This window comes from Branchiostoma floridae, chromosome 11, assembly GCF_000003815.2.
Source record: "Branchiostoma floridae strain S238N-H82 chromosome 11, Bfl_VNyyK, whole genome shotgun sequence".
Classification (NCBI taxonomy): Eukaryota; Metazoa; Chordata; class Leptocardii; order Amphioxiformes; family Branchiostomatidae; genus Branchiostoma; species Branchiostoma floridae.
Window position 1 is genome coordinate 2,545,591 of NC_049989.1, and position 20,115 is coordinate 2,565,705.

The 20,115-nt window shown below is 41.5% G+C and overlaps 2 protein-coding genes across 3 annotated transcripts; one reads left to right on the top strand and one right to left on the bottom strand.

The window, feature by feature from the left end:
• The first annotated feature begins 306 nt into the window (after positions 1 to 306).
• Positions 307 to 2,137, top strand: LOC118426359 (transcription factor 15-like). The gene is made up of 2 exons (XM_035835690.1): positions 307 to 932; positions 1,600 to 2,137. The coding sequence occupies exons 1-2, from the start codon at positions 606 to 608 to the stop codon at positions 2,038 to 2,040; spliced, it is 768 nt and encodes a 255-aa protein (XP_035691583.1). The 5' UTR covers positions 307 to 605; the 3' UTR covers positions 2,041 to 2,137.
• A 13,186-nt stretch (positions 2,138 to 15,323) lies between these two features.
• LOC118426749 lies at positions 15,324 to 19,827 on the bottom strand. Of its 2 annotated transcripts, XM_035836303.1 has the most exons (8): positions 19,667 to 19,827; positions 18,737 to 19,276; positions 18,364 to 18,459; positions 18,064 to 18,189; positions 17,807 to 17,902; positions 17,527 to 17,622; positions 16,829 to 17,005; positions 15,324 to 16,234 (listed from the first exon to the last, which is right to left on the bottom strand). In XM_035836303.1, exons 1-8 carry the CDS (start codon positions 19,775 to 19,777, stop codon positions 15,950 to 15,952), a joined length of 1,527 nt encoding a protein of 508 aa, XP_035692196.1. In that variant the 5' UTR covers positions 19,778 to 19,827; the 3' UTR covers positions 15,324 to 15,949. The 2 variants fall into 2 exon arrangements, with proteins under 2 accessions (XP_035692196.1, XP_035692197.1); XM_035836304.1 differs by lacking the exons at positions 18,064 to 18,189; positions 18,364 to 18,459.
• Between the last annotated feature and the right edge of the window lie 288 nt (positions 19,828 to 20,115).

Consider the following 20,115-nt stretch of genomic DNA (forward strand, 5'->3'; position numbering starts at 1 on the left):
TCTTTTAAAGTACAGAGACACTTCCGATAGATAACAAGAGTACTGTGGTGTTCACCAATGCATGACGTTCTGTCGTGGGAACGTTCAGTTTGGTTATATCCAAAATGAGACATCAATCAAGACATATTAAGTTGACTAAAACGCAACGATTTTCGTCCTTATCTTGTCCTGAGTCTCCAGGGCCTACAGATACGCCCCTCTGATTGGACAATAGTCCGGTTAGGTTCTTCGCTGCGATTGGCTACACGTGTAACGCGATACCCTGATCAACAGGTAGCACGTTTCAACTGCAGACGACAGGTACAAATAGCGAATGTTTCGTACGGGATTCTCACATCACACAAAATACACTGCGTGGGACGGAGAGACTAGTTTTGACTCACCTTTTTCCTCTGAAGTGCCTGACTCACAGGTCAACTATCACAGTACTGACATTGCCTGTCAACCAGGAAACATTTTGAAGCTTGAGTTGGACTTAAGAGTGACGGACAAACTTTTAAAACCTTTGAATTCTGCAAGACCGAGCAGAACTTGGGAGTTGGTTTTCGACGTAACAACAAGGACAAGAGTGCAACTCAACGTTAACATTGAAGTTTCTGAGAGCCATGGCAGAAAGCGTCAGCAGCGAAGACTACGACATCTTGGACAGCCTGGACATCTCCGAGAGCGACCAGGACATGTCGGGGTCACCAGGAAGCGTCAGCGACGACGAGGAGGAAGAGGCCGGGGGCACCGGCAGCTACGGCCTTCGGCCCAGGTCGCAGCAGGCCCGGAGGAAGATCCGACAGATTGCCGGTGAGAGGCCCGACGCCGGCGAGCCTGAAGGCAAAGACCACGGCAAGCCGCGAGTCGTCCGCTCCAAGGCAAAACGCGTGGCGGCGAACGTGCGAGAGCGACGCCGTATCAGCGAGTACAACAAAGCCTTCAACCAGGTAACATATACTCTGTAACCCTTTTATCATTTTCATTGCATATATGCAAAAAGTAGACATAATGGAATACACCCCATTCTCTTATCATTTGAAACCATTCCGGACAATGACACGATAGATTCTATATCCTTACCTACAACAAACATAAAATTTAGATAATACTCGTGAACAATTTCACAGCAGGGCAAAATATAAGGAGTACTAAAAAGTTGAGTTTTATTATTTTATTGATATCATTGGTATTTCTACAAGGCATAACAACAAAATAAAATAAAAATTGTCAGCACTTGGTAGTGTTTGTCTTTTAAGTTTAATTCCTTCGTGAAGCGTTTACGGCATTCATTTTCATCGCCCATGTAGTTTACTTATCAAACAAAGTTTTGTCCCATTTGGGGAAAAATTAAATATTGCGGTCCACAGGGTTCTCAGAAAAGTACACCACCGCACAATAAACTTGTATAGAAATTCGATGTGAAGAAATATGCATATGGCACGAAATATTACAAACTGCTTGACAAGACTTTGAGAGATTTTGAGACTTTATTTAAGTTCATAACAAGAGCATTTGTGGTCAGATGAATTAAGTTTTGGCAAAACAAACAAATAACTAAACAAACTATATTTACAATGACTAAATCTATATTTCATATTTTCCCCACCACAACAGCTGCGCATAAGTCTGAACCACCCTCTGAGTGGCAAGCGCCTGTCCAAGATAGCCACGCTGAGGAGAGCGATCAACCGCATCCAGGCCCTTCGGGACTCCTTGGACTCTGCCCCGCCGGCGGTGGAGGAGGACAGCGATGGGCCCGTGTCGGAATCTGTCGCATCCAGCCCCGCGGGGTCGTCACTAGCGGGTAGCGACGACTTCGCCAACATTTACAACAACAATAACTCGTTCTCTGGTGTAGAGTTGCCCGTACAACCGCCATTCGGCTCGTTTCAGCAGACGATCTACAGCACGAACATGACCCCGCGCTACAACAGAACTGAGCCGCAGTTTTTCCGTGAGGAGCCGTTCGACAGTTTCGACCTGTGCGGGGTGCCGCCGTGCAGGTTCGACACCTCCTGGCCGTACTCTGGCTTCCAGTCGGCTCTGGCCTGGTGAGAAAGACTTTGTTAAGATTTTGAAAGCCGGGTTCACACGTGCGTATGTATTCAAGTTCATATGAGGTCCGTATGGCAGTTATAGCCTCTACCAGGCTCCACATGTTGCTGAGAAGATAATAGATATTGCAAGTGGACAAATATAGACAGAGAACATGCCAGAGGAGTTAGCTGGGTCGCAAACTATATTCCTCCGCCAGCTAACTCCTCTGGAATGTATAGTCTATTTGTCCAATTTCTATTATTTTCCAGTGACCTATGTAGCCTGGTAGAGGCTAAGAGCTCCATACGGACCTTATACGGACTTGAATATATACGGACTTGAATATGTACTCACGTGTGAACCCACCTTAAGACCTCCTACTGGAATGAGGATATCAAAGTCTTTTGCTACCTTTTCAAGCATCAAATGTATGTATCTATTGTATAAAGGATATGTTATAAATAGATATATTATACACAAATTATTGGATACTTTTGCGCTTTAGTCCCCTACAGGGGTGTCATGTCTCCACTTTATTCCATGTCACTATATTGTTGCTGTATATATCTTTATTGTGTTTATTTATGTGTCCGACTTGTCGATATATTTACGAATATTTAATACGTAACTGCATAGCCTACAAGTAGAATTGACGATAAAACACCGCATAGCCTGCACAACCACTCTTCGGCGAAACACTGGCTTCTGTATTTGTACATGTATAGCCCGCATAACCGCCCTTCGGCGTAACACACCAGCTTCCATGTATCCGTACAGCCCGTACAACTGTCCTTTCGTCTGCCTTATTTGACATTCCCTAATCAATTACTTGGATACTTGGACAATTTATTCACTACATTAGCTGCCATACATACATGTACTTAAATAATCAGCTAGTCTTCTTGGAATAGAATACAACTAGACATGTTTGATGACGTTTCCACATGCAGAAATCAACGTTCTTTTCAATACGCCTATCATAAATTAGATTCCTTCGATAGAAAAAAGGTCGTGTATCTATTCTATTAAGTGACATTGTGGTAAGGAGTGGTTATTGCCAGCAAGGCGTGTCCAAAGTGTCGTGCCGATTGGATTATCTATTTCGTATCACAAGTGATTCACTTTTACCCAACCCCAATTCTGCCTCGGCTGCGACCACGCTGCAACCGCCCTGCGACGGAGTAACTTGACAAAGCGCTCGACGAATTTCATGATCAAATACATTTTTCTTTACGTTTGGTATATTTTCTTGCCTTTTCAGTCATACTTTTACATTATGTATGACGTTACAAAATATAAAATCCAAGGTTACACAAATCTAAGTTTTGTCGCAGCCAGGTCTCAGAGCGATCGCCGTCAAATCTGAACAATGTCGGGGGCCAATGATTGAAACAGTGGCGTCACTTTTATGTCTCATAGTTCAATAATCTACCACCACTCTTTACCACGATGTAGTAACGTTAGATATAAAGAATACATTTTAGCGAGGGCAGAAAGCCCCAAAGATAGTTCTTATAGATGTGACAATCTTTGCCAGAAGAATTCCTCACGTAACATGTGTGTTCAGTGATGCAAGTCGTATTGGCTTCGCATGGAAACGTCTAAAACAGTTTTACGGATGACACGTCTTCTCTAAAGTCTTCAACAAGTTTATTTTCTTGTCATACTATGTCGAAAATTCTACATGTTTTTGCTTGTGCTTTGTACATAGGAAAATGTACTGGGAATCGTTCCAGACTTGTAAATAAATGGAATTGATTGGAACCATGTCGTCAGCTGGCTTTGATCGTTTATTTTGTATTTGTAGTTTATTTACCAAATGTTTGTTGAAAAGGTCAAAGTCTTACGCCCACCAAATTTCCTCGCGAAAATCTTGTTTAACGACAAACAGTTTTCACTGTTTTGAACAAAGGAGCATTAAAATACCTCCCGTAACAGCGTGTGTTCGGTGGTGCTTTGCTCTGACTCAAATTAGTCTGACGTCATCCAATTCTTATCAAAGCTTGTTTGTATCTTTCTTTGTATTACATTCCCTGTAAACTGCGCCATGGCTTCATACACCAGGTTTGTACAAAAGAGTATTTAAAAAAAATACAGGTATAAGATAGAGCCCCCATTTCCACAACGACCAAACCTGGATTCGTGAGACCCTTGATATTTCGTAATTGAAAATGCTTCAAAACACAACACACGAACAAACCATGGAATTCCGTAAGCGACCTGTTAAATCGTTGGCCGCAGCGCTGTCAAATCTCTGGAGAGTCTTCTGACACGTATCTGTCATTTCCTGACATGTGACATGCCGTCAAGCGTCATGACATTTTTCTCCACATTCCAAGTTCTTTGATTGTTCTTGTGGATCCCTCAAGTCGTCACGGGGAGCCTTAATGACGGACTCCACCTTGTTTAAGACAAGATTTACGGTCCTTAAGAGGGGAGTGTTTTCTGAGAAGGAAGGAAGGGATGTGAGGAGAGCCAAGGGCGCAGCGCGAAGTATGCGATGTGAGCTTCGGCAAATGATCGTACCTTTATTGTATCTTTAGACCATTTTGACTAGATTATGTTGATGATATCGATCCTCGCGTACATATATAAAAGTAAAGGTTAGGTCTTAAGACGTAGCCACATTCCATGTAGGTCGCCGTACAATTTCAAAGCGTAGAATTTTCAAGCAGACTGTAAAAGACAAGGATCTAATACATCCGACAAAGATAAGACAGCGTTTTCCACAACAATACATGTACAGCTGAATTTTACACGACACATGCGCGGCTATCCCTGTAATGTCCTCAGTTTGCGATCACACAAGGTTCGTACGACAAATGTGATCGCCCGGGCTCTTAGAGGTGATTTTGGAAAATCAACATTAGCCGCTATTCGCACAATTTGGCACTTCAGTATGGTTGTCCAACATGATTTTTTTACTGAATAATTGTTATTTATGTGGTTATTTGCTGTCAAGCCTTGTAATAAGGACGGAATTAGTGTATACTTGTGTTCCCCGCGAGATCCTTAACGAATAAAACATTGAACATCAAACAAAGGTTTATTGAGAAGAAGGATTAGCGGAAGGTGACATAATGATGGCAGAACAAACAACACCTGACACCTACACTGATGTATGGCACCACCCCGCCGCCGCCAGCGGTCAGGAAGCGATTGATTAGACCAGCCGACTGGAAGAACCGGCGCGCCGCGGGGATGACTCCATACCTGCGGTAGACGGGGACAGGGTGCGAGGATCTCCGAGCATAGGTTGAGTTGCGCAGATATAGTAGAAGTCGGAGTAATTTTACCGATCTACTACTATATCTGCGCGACTCAACCTCTGCTTGGAGAGTACGAGGGATGGTAGTCTCTACCAGACTGACTGCGCTGGCTATTATAGGTTTAGGTGTGTTTTAGCAACTTAGGTTTAGAACCATATTCTGTACATGTATACCGCATGCACACTCAATCACTTCATCTTTGTATGTTACAATTTAGTTTATGTACTTGTAATTAGCCCACATATAATCACTTCATGTTAGAATGTTAGTATTTGATTTTCTTCTCTTGCCATTAGCCCCATGGGCATGACATTTGCAATAAAAACATTTTATTATAGGGAGAATAATTTGCGAGGGGATTTTTGCTGCCAGATGAGTTGGCCGGTCGGAGGGGAAACATGAACCTAAGCGTGGACGGAGTCCCCTGGCAAAATTTCCCGATTTTGTTTGGCCGAAATCTAGGATTCTCGTACTCCGTAGGAAGGCCTGGTGGAGGCTAAAGAATGAGTAGAAAAGTTAAAGGTAGTCCCATATACTTTTTGGGTCCGTAGGGGCAGTGGGTTGTTATTCACTGTGTCTGGGCAAGGGTTCTGTCATGGCTTGCCAGAAAGAGCTCCTGTGACTGTATGTTGACTGTAAACTAAATTTACTTACTTTTTGAAATATTCAGAAGGAAAAGTTGTACAAAATGACGGGTGTTGAAGTCTTTGGTTTGAATCCCGCCCATATCATATCCGCTTCAGCGGCCGACAGTTATCTACTGCGTCTAGGGCACTGTATTGGCAGGCAGAACCCATCCCTGTCCTTCTTCCGCCTTTTCCTAGCCTCCTTCACCGGCGTCTCTGGGGGCCTTGGCGTAAGTTTGAAAAAAAAAATTGGATTTTTGATTTTTAACCGGGAATACACCGGGAAATGAAAATATGCCGGGAAAGGAATATATACCTGGAAGCTTGTACGGGCCCCCAGTGCTGCCTCCAGCCTTTTCCTTCCCTGGCCGAAGTTGCATGTCTATTTTCACACCTGTGTAGAGTGAGGACAGGGACACAACAACATCGGTGGCATGTCATGGGAGCCGAACTCAGCACCTGTGGGCTATGGCTAAGCATCCTAGACGCTACGTCTGCAAGAGGGATATGGAAGGTACATTATATGGCATGGATAAGCCTAATGGATAAATCATTCCAATGTGAAAACAATGTCAACTAGAGTTCGGAGACCTCATACCTCCATGAAATATTCTGATTATGCAAATGACTTTCACATTAGCATAATTTATGCTTGCTTATGTACACCTTTAACTAACGTACACAGGTCACAGTGTTGACAGACCAATCATTTACTACACGAAATAAGAATAAGAAAAATCAGGACACTTTCAAATCAATTATGCAAATTAGGGACTTATTTGCATAATTAGTATCTGCTTAACTTCCGCCTGCCACAAACTACATATGTAACATGTATTTGAGTGATATACTGGAAAACACTGTAAATATACATTTTCCTCATTAAGTATGCAAATGAAGTCCAAATTTGCATAATTTTGATTTCATTATGTACATCTCTGCTACATGTACCTGCATACCAAATATCATGGAAATTCATCATTCCTATGTTCCGTTATGCTTCTTGGAAGATTTTGACAAAAATGCTCCTGCAGTTCCAGAGCAAGCTGCTAGGGGGCCCAAACATACACCACTTCTTCCTTACATCAAAAGCTATCTGCCACCAAGAAATCAAGACCATAGCATGTCCAGATAAAAAGATACAAAAAATTGAAGTCCTGCTGCAGTACCAAGGTCACACACTAGGGGGCCCAAAATCGACCTTGACCTTCGTCTTCCCAACCCCTACCCACATACCAAATATCATCGTAGTCCATTGAGAGGTTCTCAAGTTATGATGTCCACAAATATGCGGACACACACACAGACAGACACACAGATACACAGACACACAGACACACCAAAAACTATACCTCCATTTTTTCATGGAGGTAATGACACTGTAGATAAAAACATTGTGTGTTGTGATTTTTCTGGCGATATTTAGTACAAAATGCAAAAGAAGCACTCGAAGAATGAAAATCTCCGCCACTTAGTATTCTAAAACATTGATTTATCAATTCATTCACTCCTTCCTTTATTCCCCCTTCTTGAGCATAAAATGGTAACCTACTACATACAAATATTTAAATGTGTATCTTATACAATGATAACATACATGTTAGTACGGCACACTAATGTAGTGCAAGCGATTTCTGCACACAATTCAATTACACATTGTCTTGTCTAACTTCTCTCTCATGCTACTGTCCTGCACTACTGTTATGCAAACGATATAAATACACTTTGACTTGACTAATACCTCTCTGAACAAGTTCTTTGCTTCTGTTATACAATTTCTGCACACGATATAAATCATAGAGCGGTTAGAAAACTCCTTGTCATACATGGGCCCAGGCCTTGAAGACAGAGTAGACTCAATCGGTCAATAACCTAAGATAATAAGGGATAATTCTTAGATAATCTTAATTAAGATCTGCCGCAAACCCTAACCACTCCTTCCTTAGGGCACGGTCTACCAACGACATGAAAGTCATGAAAACTCATTTATCATATGACCCAGTTCACCTGTCCACCAACAAACACACGCCGACACGCACATCAAAAACTTGACGAAACCGACGTAGTGGAAGCAACGTAATGATGTCACAAGTGTCGCAACCCTGTCGGCACTTCTGACGCCGCTATCTCTGGAACATCGCGGTTTTATCGGACAATGTTTCACCACTCTTTACTTTCGGTATGAGTTTAAAAACCGCAAATTACGGGCCCTTTTGTTTTCCGAGCGCGACGCTGTGACAGTCGGCGCCCGGTGGTTAATAAGGGGGAGCCTGGGTTTCATCTGATGCTTTCCCACGGAAAAGTGACGTGAGAATTCAAGAAATAAATATCACGGGCATTTGAATCTAATAATTTTGTTCCTCTTTCAATCTTCAGTTGCGGTTAGATTTCAGGGCCACATTTTCAATCCAAATTTTGTCAGACATATCCGTTTGGCATTAGAGTTTATAACCAACTGCATAACGGCAGCGTCAATACTCGTACGTCGATGAAGGTTAGACATCCAGGTAACATGGGTAATGAAATACTCAAGCAATTGGATAGATTTTGGAAACGGCCAGACGTTTTAGATACCTTTCCTTAGTGACCGAGCAAGAATTGTGGCCCAACAGGTACCTCAACTATGAACTGATATGTAATGTCAATATTTGGAAACTCTTTACGTCTTGTGTTGTTTGGTGTCTTTCATATCATATTTTTCGTTCTCGAAAGCTTTCCGCCCGGGACCCGATTTGGAAATGTGTGTAGGCCTAACCAGTAATGCGAAGAAAATCTGTCCTGACATCTATTCCCCTAGACTTCACCCAGACAAAAAAGTCGCACTAATTCGATAGTTAGGTAACAGCGAAACGGAAATGATACATACTTACCCCTTCACATGTAACCTGTCATTAAACACCTGAAAGTTTCAAATAAAAACATACAAGTTAGTGTACAATTTGAAATGTTTTTATTGTAACATCTAATTACAATACTGTAACAGTACATGTATATGGTATCGACACATTCGAGTAATCGTCATGCCACCATGAAAACAAAGGCATTACGTGAAGACAAAGCAACCAAGAAAATTTATACAAGTATAAATAGATAGAAGCTATGAAATGAACGAGGGTTTTCCAGTCCATTGAAACTGATTGTGGGATATTGAGGAATTGTAGTTTTACTTATTATGTTTTAATATTTGCTGTACCGTCGCTGTCCCAACTAGTACTTTGTTCGCGAACACATGATGACTGCTCAACCGTGCGTTTCAATCTGCTCTAAAGGTTCATTCAACTTGAAGTGACACAAACAAAAGGTACGGAGTCTCCCGGGGACAGAGGGTACAGGTGAGGAAACTGATATATCAGGGTTTATATCCGGCCAGTCGTACGTGTAGGATCATATTACCGACCAGCATGCCCTTCACCCCTTCTGGACCTTTCCGATGTCAAGCCAAATCCTTGAGATGGCCAAATCCTTGCACTAACAATTATTTGGCTTGGTATGAGCGCCAAATTTGTGCCACGCCAAATATCTGAGCCAATAAAATTACGGTATGATTATATTTTTTTGACCAGCATGTCCTTCACGAACCCTTCTGGACCTTTCCGGTATCAAGCCAAATCCTTGAGATGCCCAAATCCTTGCACTAGCAGTTACTTGGCTTGGTATGAGTACCAAATATTTGAGCAGTACGGTAGGATAATATTTTTTGACCAGCATGCCCTTCACCCCTTCTGGACCTTTCCGGCCGTACAGAGCCGCGAGGCTCGGAAAAAGATTCTCTTTTTTTTACAAAGTCACAATATGGAAAATTTGAGAGCAAAATCAGAAGAAATAGTGTGAAACATATCTCGTCCTGAAAAGGCGGCACCACCATGTCTTAACTACATATATTCTTGTGTTGGCTTGACGTTGTATATATAACGAAACATATATATATTATGTATCTTTTGTAAATATCTTTAACTTTTATTGCGACATGTACGTAACTCATGTGGGCCTAGTTCGTAGTGTTTTAAATAACTTCCTGGTATCGCGCAGATGGAGGAGGTGCAGCGTCTGGACTCAGCCTTGTCTTGAAAGTTGAATATGACTAGTGAGGGGCTGTCATTGTAAACAATGTGGGCGGAGAGGTTGTTCCACCGTCTTGGCGTATAAGGCATATTTTGCAGTGTCTGTCAGGTATACATATACAATAGAGGTCTTTATTCATTGATTATTTTCCAAACTCAACACCTATTGCTTCATTTTTGTTGAACGTACAACATTTCAAAGCTTCTATGTAGAAAGGTTTATTGCCTAGTCTCCAAGCAGGTCCTACAATGGCATACGGTACCAAACTGGCCAAGGAGTGTAGTCAGTCAAAAGGCCCCGGTAGCGAAAAACACTCCTAAGCCGGCTTTACTTCCCTGACAGCTTTTGATACTATCTTATGCTATCGTAGGATCTGCTTGGAGATTAGTATTGTCTTCAGCCATGTACTGCCAACTCCTACATCTGCATAGTATTACGTAATATATATTTGTACATTATACCAACTACGGCCAGATCATTCATACATGACTCTGCTGTACCTCTTATAATGTTGTTGATTATTTTGTTGTTCTTTATCTGTATGTAGTTTAGCAGTTTGTGTCATACGCTGTGTCCTGTACAATTGTCGAGCAATCAAGTTCATTCATTGTATGTATGTAGCCTCGTAGATCTATTGTCTACATAGCTAGTAGTTGTTATTAATTGCCATAAACTGTACCCTGTGCGACTGTTGAGCAATAAAATTCATTCATTCATTCTAGCCAGGCATCCTATGCTATACTATACTATACTATACTATACTATACTATACTATACGATAGCGTGTATGTTGTTGTTGTGTTTTGTTTGTTTGTTTGAACCTTTATTTATTCACGAGAAGCTCCGAATACGTCCAGCAGGCCGCTTTTCATGCTTTCATTTGAGTCACCATGTTTGTGTTGTTGTGCGGCGTTTGTGTGTTCATGAAGGACAGACAGAGGCAGCACGTCACGAAGAAAGCACGCCCGAACCGGAGCTTGCCGAGGCCCGGAGGGAGCATGTCGGGATTTACGACCCATTTGCCGACAACGGACGGAAGCACCCGAGGCGACCCGGCCGGTCAAAGACGTTAAACACGGGCCGCTGGGTTTGTTTGTCAAGCCAGGCTCTGCCAGACTCCGTATATGCCGTTGGAAATAAGTAAAATGGTTTGCCATTGGAGCCTTCCAGTGGAGTGCAGTTTTTCAGCATTTGCTGCTGATGGTAGTCTGGCTATCAGGCTCTCTTATGTTTTTAGAGTCCACAACAAGTAGTCTTTGGATAGTCTCTCTCCCAGGCACTGTCAATCTTGCTACGACAACCTTATAGTTGCTTGGCGGGGTAGTCTGGCAATCTAGCTATCATGGAGCCCACAAATTACAAGGGGAATGTCTGCCTACAATCAGTATGTTTGTATTTTACGTTTTGCTACATCTGCTAGAGTCTTCCCTGGATTACGTTATGCATATCTAAACTTTTCCGGTTCGTTTATTTGTTCGTCTGTTAGTTAGTTAGTTAGTTTGTTTGTTTGTTTCTTGTTCAATTGGATGCTTGACTGACAGACTTGCTGACTTGCCTGTGTGAAATTCATAAAGCTGACTCTACTGTTCCAAAGCATTTTTAACTAAGAGCCAACTGCCGTCCCGAAATCGTGATCATAGCTTGTCCAGGTACGAGACTTAAAAAATGATTAACAACCGGAAGTTCCGCTACAGTACCTTAACAAGCTGCCAGGGGGAGCTTCATTTTTCATGGAGGTGATAAGGTCTGAAGTAGCAGAGAACTTTGGTTAGAAATAGGTTAACGGCTTTAGAAAGCCTTTAGAAAAGACCCGGCGTAATAAAAGTCTAGAGTATTTGTCTTGTTGGTATATAAAATATATTGAATACGGTATATAAAATATTTTAATATCATGCTTTGTCAAAATCAAACTTCATGCTTTTATACATCCGACAACTGAAAGACTAACGAAAAAGCGCCATGCTTCGTTCGAGGCCACCCGCTGTACCTTCCTATTACTAGGAGGCCCACATACTTCTTCCTTACATCAAACGCTACCAGCTGCCACCAGAATATCAAGACCACAGCAAGTCTAGGGGGAAAACGGACGTTCTGCTGCAGTGCCATGGCCACACACCACACACGGGGGACCCAAAGTAGACTTCGACCTTCGTCTTCACAATTTAGATATCATTCCATTCCATTCAGCAATTATAAAGTTATGCTGACCACAAATATATATATCCGGATATATATATACACACGCGCACACAAACAGACAGATACACTAAGAATAGTACCTCAATTTTTCATGTTTATGATATTGTCTGTCAGATTATACACATGTAGAGTCTAATATTGAACGGAGGTGAGATTCTGGGATGACCCGTACATTCCACGATAAGACGAGTTAGCGACTATCGGTAGATAAGTCTGTTTTCCGTAGAGACGACCCTGTTTCTGGTCCGTGGTATGCGCCGAGCGACGTGAGAACTTTACAAACTTTCTTATCTCTGGCGATTCGGCGGATAAGACTGCTAAAAGACTATATTTGTTGCGTAAGGCTGGTATTATGGTATTAGTCGGCTCAATGACTGTACGATAATGATGCAAGGGGTGAAAGTGGACGAAAAGTAACCTCCAAGCGAATGCGGTATTCTAAGTAATATAAGGCAAAGTCCCGTCCCTCGGATAGGACGTTAAATTGAGGTCCCGTGAAATAAAAAGATCAAATTCAGTTAACAAAACGTCCACACGCATAATAGATAAATTGCGTGCAACAGACCTAAGCTTATACGTTTGTACGTAACCTTTTAACATATATTTTGCTTCTTATCATTTGCAGATTCAAAAATATTTGTTAATGCGTTGCTTCTATCTTCTGTCATTCGTCAAATTTGACGGCTATTTTCAAAGTTATTGATATCACAATATGATATTACTTAATCTCTTAATCTTTCGTAGTCTGAGAACATTTTGCGATATTTGATAGCCGTACAATGCTAGTGAGTTAAATAGTACTTTTTGCACCAAATGGTGCATCGGGCGGCGCCCATCTCCGTTCGTGTAGCCCTGGCCGCACAGCTTTGTGCAATCACACAGCCTACTGTAGTGATTGCACCACACTGTGAGCAGGGGGCTAGTCCACAGTGGTCTGTGTGCTCAACTACCATACTCTTTCCCAAATGTTGGGTGCTATAAACCAGAGAAAGCAGTACCATTTAGTGTCTTTGGTATGAACTCACGACCTACCGACTACGAGGCTAGCACTCCACCCACACGGCCATTGCACCGGTCCCCAAAATTAAGCTAATTTATAGCTCCGAGTAATTCATTACGTCTGAACTGAACATTACATCCGAGGATACCGGAGACTTGTAATCGTCTAATGAGCTGAAAACGTCTTTTTAGAAAGGACAATGCGATAACTCTTCATTAGCCGTGTCAAGCACGACGTTATTTATGTGAGTCCTAAACACGACACTGTCCCAGCAGAGAGGTCAACGCACGGCGTCATCGGCGAGATGAAAGGAGCCGACGGTAGACATGACACCTGGTGACGTCACGAGCCTTTGAAGGCGCCGCTGTGCGAAATTTGATACCGGCAGATTGTATGGAACCGTTTAATCACTGGTGAATAATGGTGAGCAAGATACTATAAACTTACAACTCCTTGCAAAAACGAGACAATGCTATATTGACTTAATGTTTTAAGTATCAGCTTTTGTAATATCAGCTAGATTGTCTATATTTTTAGATTAGATAAGAATAGCTATTTGATTCTTGCAATAGTCGCATCAAATTTTTTCTTCTTCTTATGTGAAAGGAGAAATGTTCACGGTGGTTTCATTTCCGCGTTTTTCACGGTGACTTCTTCAACGCAAACCTATTATTAGTAACCACGGCAAATAATTTTCCCATATGCAGTAAAACATTGATATACATCGATACATTTAAGCTTTGTAAATATATTCATGAAAGCTCAAATCGGCCTGCAGGCCGCTTTTCATTGAGGTCATGACTCATAACTTGCAATCAGTACATCCTTTCACTGTTTTGGCGCTTTCTAATTGTTATTATGTCACTTATCATGTTATGCCTGATACATCATCTCACTTCGCCATCTTGTCATAGATGTTATCATTATTAATTACTACTTTTCGCTAAGCTATCACCGAGAAGAGCGGTATTGGCCCTTTGATTAAGCCGTGGATTGGTGAGTGAAAATATATTTCACGAAAACATACAATCATAAAAATTTCATATTGCATATCATCACAAATATGATACATACAATAAAAACTTACTCGCCAAGCAGAGGTCGAATCGCGCAGATATAGTAGTCGAAAAATATGCACAAGCGCTCTTCCTGGGAAGAGTAATAAAAACTTACTTCGTACGGTTGCAAACCGCATGACTAACTGTGACAAAATGTGGATACAACGTTTCGAATTCCTTCAATGATAAAATAAGCTACAAATACAATTCAGTTGTAAAGCATCGATCAGCTTTGGAATTGCGAATGCATTTGTCGGAGTGTCTGCGTCGCTTTGCCGCTTTGCCGCGCCTCACACCTTGCGGCATTAGCCTGAATTACTGTTTTGCCTTTGGCTGGTTCACAAACATTCGGATAGAGAAAGAAAAGTAAAAAGTAGAATCCAGTCAAGGACAACACGTTGCAAGGCATGGGCTTCACTTGTGACTTGTAGTTGCACTTGCCATTGTTACCGTAGAAAAAAAGAAACTGAGACAACTGACGAAATACTTATGTAACGTTACACCCTCCCCTGTTGTCGACGTTGATCAATACGCTACAGAACGATGACACACAAAAACGCCTACCTCTCAGCTGGTCTTTCTGTCTTCAGATGATTAATGAATCTGGCTATCAGGAATCTTTGATGTCTGTAATTAAGAACCCTGATCTTCCACCGCAGAATAAACGACTTAAACGGCCGGTATGTTAACCTAACACCTTTTGTCTATCTTATTTACCATCAGGCAATATCAGACCTGTGATCTTCCGATCACAGAGTGGCCTTTGGCTACTGTGAATCTTGAAATGTTTGAGGTGATTCTGTTTTCAAGGTTTCGTGGTGAGCTTTCTGACGAGAATTTTTGTTTCCAATGTATAACCACAAAACTCAAAATACCGAAAAAATGGCCTTTGCCCTCTTTCTCGAAAAATATTAAGTCCCTGAGAAAATTAATTCATAATAACATTATTATAGTAATTTCTTAGGTACAAAGGGATTTTTCAGCCTCCTGTGCTCATATTCTATCAGAACTCTTATTAGGGTGGTGATACTGAGTTGGGGTGGTCTACACTCATCACAAAAGGACATGTCAAAGATAACGAATAAACTCAAGTACAATACTTCACTCACATTTATTAAACTTGTCTGTCAAATAGAGAGAACATAGTCTGAGATACTTGTACACTGATCATTAAAAAACATGCCTTTGTACATGTCTAGATGAAGTATAACATTGTTTGGCAAACTGAGAGACATCAAACATTTTCTACCATTATGTTAGCCTTTTAATTTTAGTTTTATTCTTTCTACCTTCAGGCATATTGTATAAAATGGACAGTCGTATCAAGAGAAGGAAATTTACTACAATGCATGTCTTTCCTGACAAAGTAGTGGGTGTGCTGTTCAAGTTAGAGTTTGTATTGTAGGGATGTATATAAAAGATACTAAAAGCTACTAAAAACAGAATGACTAACTGTCAGAACAATATTTTTAGTGTACCTGTAACCAGTGTGAAGCCAATGTATTTACATGTATGTATGATGATGAAATGTAGAACATTTGGACAGATTGTTGAGCTTCACACTGATAGGTGCACACAAAAAGGGGCAGCTATTGGGGTTACCTGGCAACCATACTGGTTGTCAGTAACCATGGCAACCTCCGACACAACAGAACACATGTCCTCCATCTTGTAATGCCAAGTCAGATGATGTAGGACCAGTCCTGTTTTCTGTCATGTGGGAGGTTGCCAGCGTTGCTGCCCCTGACGGCTTTTTCCCACACACTTACCAAACTTTTGTAACCCAAACACAAGGGTAAAAAGACTTGGTAAACCCATGAGAAGAAGCCAACAGGAGCAGCAGATGTAGGTGAAACAAACTTTCTCAAAAACCACACCACTGAACGGCTGCTTAATGTACATAGATGTCTGCTGCAGTCTTCTCTTTCGGGTTGTCTTGTGAACTTCTTTCCTCTGTTGCCCTGCACCAGCTGTGGTGTATACAAGCAAGGATGTTTCCTGAGAAATGACAAAGAGTGGTGGGTTAGGTATGCAGCTGGCATTGCATATATAGTGTGGCTAGTAACATCATGTATACAATGCAAAAATCAAAAGCTATACTTATTTTAGGTAAAAGTGGTCAAAAGTTGTCTGAAGTCCTGAATCCACCTTATTCTAGGTCCAGTTCTCTCCTCTGATCGCAACCAGCTGGACTAATTATAAAACATTTTAACTTTTCAAAAGTAACAGTCAACTATCATGGCACCCTCATGACCAACTCCCATAGATTAACTTCCTCATACCCCTGTCACATTTGGCGAAAATCGATCGGACTGCAATTCTGCGGCAATCATGCGAACCTAGCTTATAATAATAACTTTATTGCTCAACAATTGTACAAGGTACTAAGCATGGCTTATGTGTGACAGGGACAGTTTTCAGGTGAAAAATACGCGCAACCCTCTGTCGATCTTAAATATGGCCGATCTTGCATCGATAGGCCAGAAGATCGTGGATAATGTGACGGGTATTAGGACTACTTAGTGACTTCCAACCTGGGAGAAGGGCAGCTATGTTTGACAGGCTTAAGATGTGTAATAACTTTAAACTTACCAACAAACACCAATCCAAAACGATCCTTCCCCTGCTGTCACCACGACTGCCAATCAGTGGACGACTTGGTGAGCGAGCGTCGTGATCTGGCCCGTGATGTAGGTCGTACCTGGACAGTCTGGTAGCTTTCTTTGTGACTGGATGGTAGAGATTCTCACTCTCATACAGCATAGGAACCTACAGAAAGATAGTGTACCAGATAATCAGACATGTCCTTTTGAATTTCCATAGACTTTGTTCGCGAAGCCAAACCAAGAGAGAGATTCATATATAAAGAAATGACGGATGTAAAGTTGAACTTGTACAAGTGACCACCTCTACATAAGGACCACCTGGCCAATCTGACCAGTTTGTTGTAATCCAATACGGTATTTTCATACATTCACACAAACATTAAGATTATAGAATCCAGTCTCATGTCCACATAGACACTGCTGGTATTACAGAATGTTGTCAATTTTTAGATTTATTACTATTTATTTTTGTAGCTAATGCAAAGAACTAAAAGCTATTCCAGCTGTACAATTGTTAGTCTATTAATTCTTGAGAAAAATGCTGCTGAATTCTGCACATCTGCTATCATCAACCTTTGGATGTGCAATGAATACATTGTACACAAAAAAGTCAGTCTCATTGTTAAAGCTAAACATTGACAAGGACATTAGAAATTAAGTAAAGAAACAAGACAGTCAGTTTACCTCATTGTGCCCCAGAAGCTGCAGTTGTTCGTCCAGATCACTCTCCGACATGTAAATGGTCATGCCGTCTTCCAACAAGTTCTCACTCAATGAACTCTGAAGTAACAATGAATACAAAATGTTGTCACTTGTATCTTATTATTCTTATAGCTATATTTATCCCCATTATTATACTGTTCAAAACCCATAGATTCAGTGTTATTAATCAAATCAAACAAGAACAAAACATCATTTACAAAAACATTAGAAACAAACACAAGAAACAAGACCGCCAACCTACCTTAGTCTGTCCTAACAGCTGCAGTTGTTGGTCCTGATCACTCTCACACATGTAGATAGTCATGCCGTCTTCCCACAAGTTCTGACTCAAGGAACCCTAAGGACGAATACAAAATGTGGTCACTTGTATTTTATAGCTATGCTTATCCCCTCCATGATACTGTTTAGAACTCTTAGATTTAGTGTTTATAAACCAACCAAACAACACCATTGACAAGAACATCAGAAACAAACACAAGAAACAAGACAGCAGGTTACCTCAGCATGCCCTAGAAACTGCAGTTGTTCGTCCAGATCACTCTCTGACGTGTAGTTGGTCCAACCATCACTCTCTGACATGTAGATGGACATGCCGTCTTCACACAAGTTCTGACTCAACGAACCCTAAAGTAATGATGAATACAATATAGTCATTTGTATCTTTTAGCTATGCTTTTGATATCCCCCCCCCCCATGATACTGTTTAAAACTCTAAGATTTATAAACCAACCAAACAAGATTTCAAGACCATTGAAAAGACATTAGAAACAATCAAAAGAAACAGGACAGTCAGTTTACCTCATCGTGCCCCAGAAGCTGCAGTTGTTTGTCCAAATCACTCTCCGACATGTAGATGGACATGCCGTCTTCCCACAAGTTCTCACTCAATGTTCCCTAAAGTAAAGATGAATACATTGTAGTCATTTGTATCTTATAGCTTAATGCTTATCCCCTCCATGATATTGTTTAGAACTTTTAGATTTATAGTTTACAAACCAAGCAAACAAAAGATTTAAGACCATTGACAAGAACATTAGAAACAAGAAAAAGAAACAAGACAGCCAGTTTGCCTCATCATGCCCCAGAAACTGCAGTTGTTTGTCCAAATCACTCTCCGACATTGACAAAAACATTGAAAAAGAAATAAACAAAAACAACACAGCCAGTTTACCTCTGCATGTCCCAGAAGCTGTTCATCCAGATCACTCTCCGACATGTAGATAGTCATGCCATCTTCCCACATCCTCTGACTCTCCACATGTGGTTGGTTGTGGGGCCGATCCTTCTCAAACTTCTTGGACACTTCTCCGTTATTCTGAGACGTGTGGCTGGTTGCCTTGATGCTGTTAATGTTGTTTACCTCCTTTGGTTTCTGGAGATTTTCCATCTCATCCAGGAACTCTTCAACGCTCCAAGCACTAAACCATGGGAAATTCCACTTTCCCGCCTCCATGTCGTCGTGATCTTGGACGCACACTTTCTCCTCATATTCTGGAACATCTTGTTCTATCTCTTCATAATCTTCACAGGGGCATTCGAGATATTTCTTCAATATGAAATCCGGCCCGTACCCATCGTCTATCGGCATGACGCAACCCCACTCGTCCTCTGTCAGGCACAGGTCGACTGTCCCGCCCTCTACAAACCGTTCTGTACCGTTATCATCTGTGTAGTACACAGCATCCTGTCCACAGACGTGGTACTTGCCGTCCTGAAATAAGGCACGGGTGTTTTAGCTGTCATGTAGCGTCAGAAATGAAGGAGAGGCGAGTTTGTAATGTTTGTCGTTGTTTTTTGACAGTTTCATTGTTACACACTATGATTTTTGTATCTTCACACAAAAATTCTTTAACTCAAGAAAGGGACACAATATAAACGTTCACAGCTCTCAAGTAAAACCCATTGTGTACACTGTTAACGGTACAGGGGGACAACTCAGTGGGCTGGGTATCATTGTCCACATTTAACCCTGATGAGTATGATGGCAAAGTGAATAACACGTTATACCGTTGACAGATAAAAACGTCTTTTAGGCAAATGGTATGACAAAACGTCGACGCCTAAACCTTTTACACAACAACACAGCTTATCATGAACTTACCAAGGTCAAAAAGGACACTTGAGGCATCTCTAACATCTGATGAAAGCCTGCTAACGCTTGCTTAGGTTCTCTGTAAACTTCTGACATCTTCTCGCTGCGAAATCCAAGCATAGAATGACCAGGGCAACTTGGACTTGTCAACAAAGCAACAAAACTTGTGCTTCGCTTGTCACTATGGAAACTGTGCGGCAACCAATGAGAGGCAAGATAGTTTGTCTATGGTCGCCAATCACAGGGACGCTCACATCACCGCTGGTTGTTGGCCAATCAGAGGCGTGGTGACATAACAATTGGACTATTCCACCCAGACGAGTGGAAGGGGGAAACATTGCAAAGTTCTAGAACCAATATTTCGATATTAAAGCTTTCCGTTTGACACAGTTTTTGTTGTTGAATGCATCTGAAGCTTTACCAAAAGATCTCAAGTTGTATTCACCCTTTTCTTTTTT

What these genes read in the sequence shown, in the direction of transcription:
- LOC118426749 (XM_035836303.1), bottom strand. Translation starts at nt 19,777, where the DNA reads ATGCTTGGATTTCGCAGCGAGAAGATGTCAGAAGTTTACAGAGAACCT. An exon ending in AGTTTCTAGGGCATGCTGAG is followed by an intron (nt 17,903 to 18,063) that starts GTAACCTGCTGT and finishes ATTCGTCCTTAG; the next exon opens with GGTTCCTTGAGTCAGAACTT. An exon ending in AGCTGTTAGGACAGACTAAG is followed by an intron (nt 17,623 to 17,806) that starts GTAGGTTGGCGG and finishes TTGTTACTTCAG; the next exon opens with AGTTCATTGAGTGAGAACTT.
- LOC118426359 (XM_035835690.1), top strand. Translation starts at nt 606, where the DNA reads ATGGCAGAAAGCGTCAGCAGCGAAGACTACGACATCTTGGACAGCCTG. An exon ending in ACAACAAAGCCTTCAACCAG is followed by an intron (nt 933 to 1,599) that starts GTAACATATACT and finishes CCACCACAACAG; the next exon opens with CTGCGCATAAGTCTGAACCA.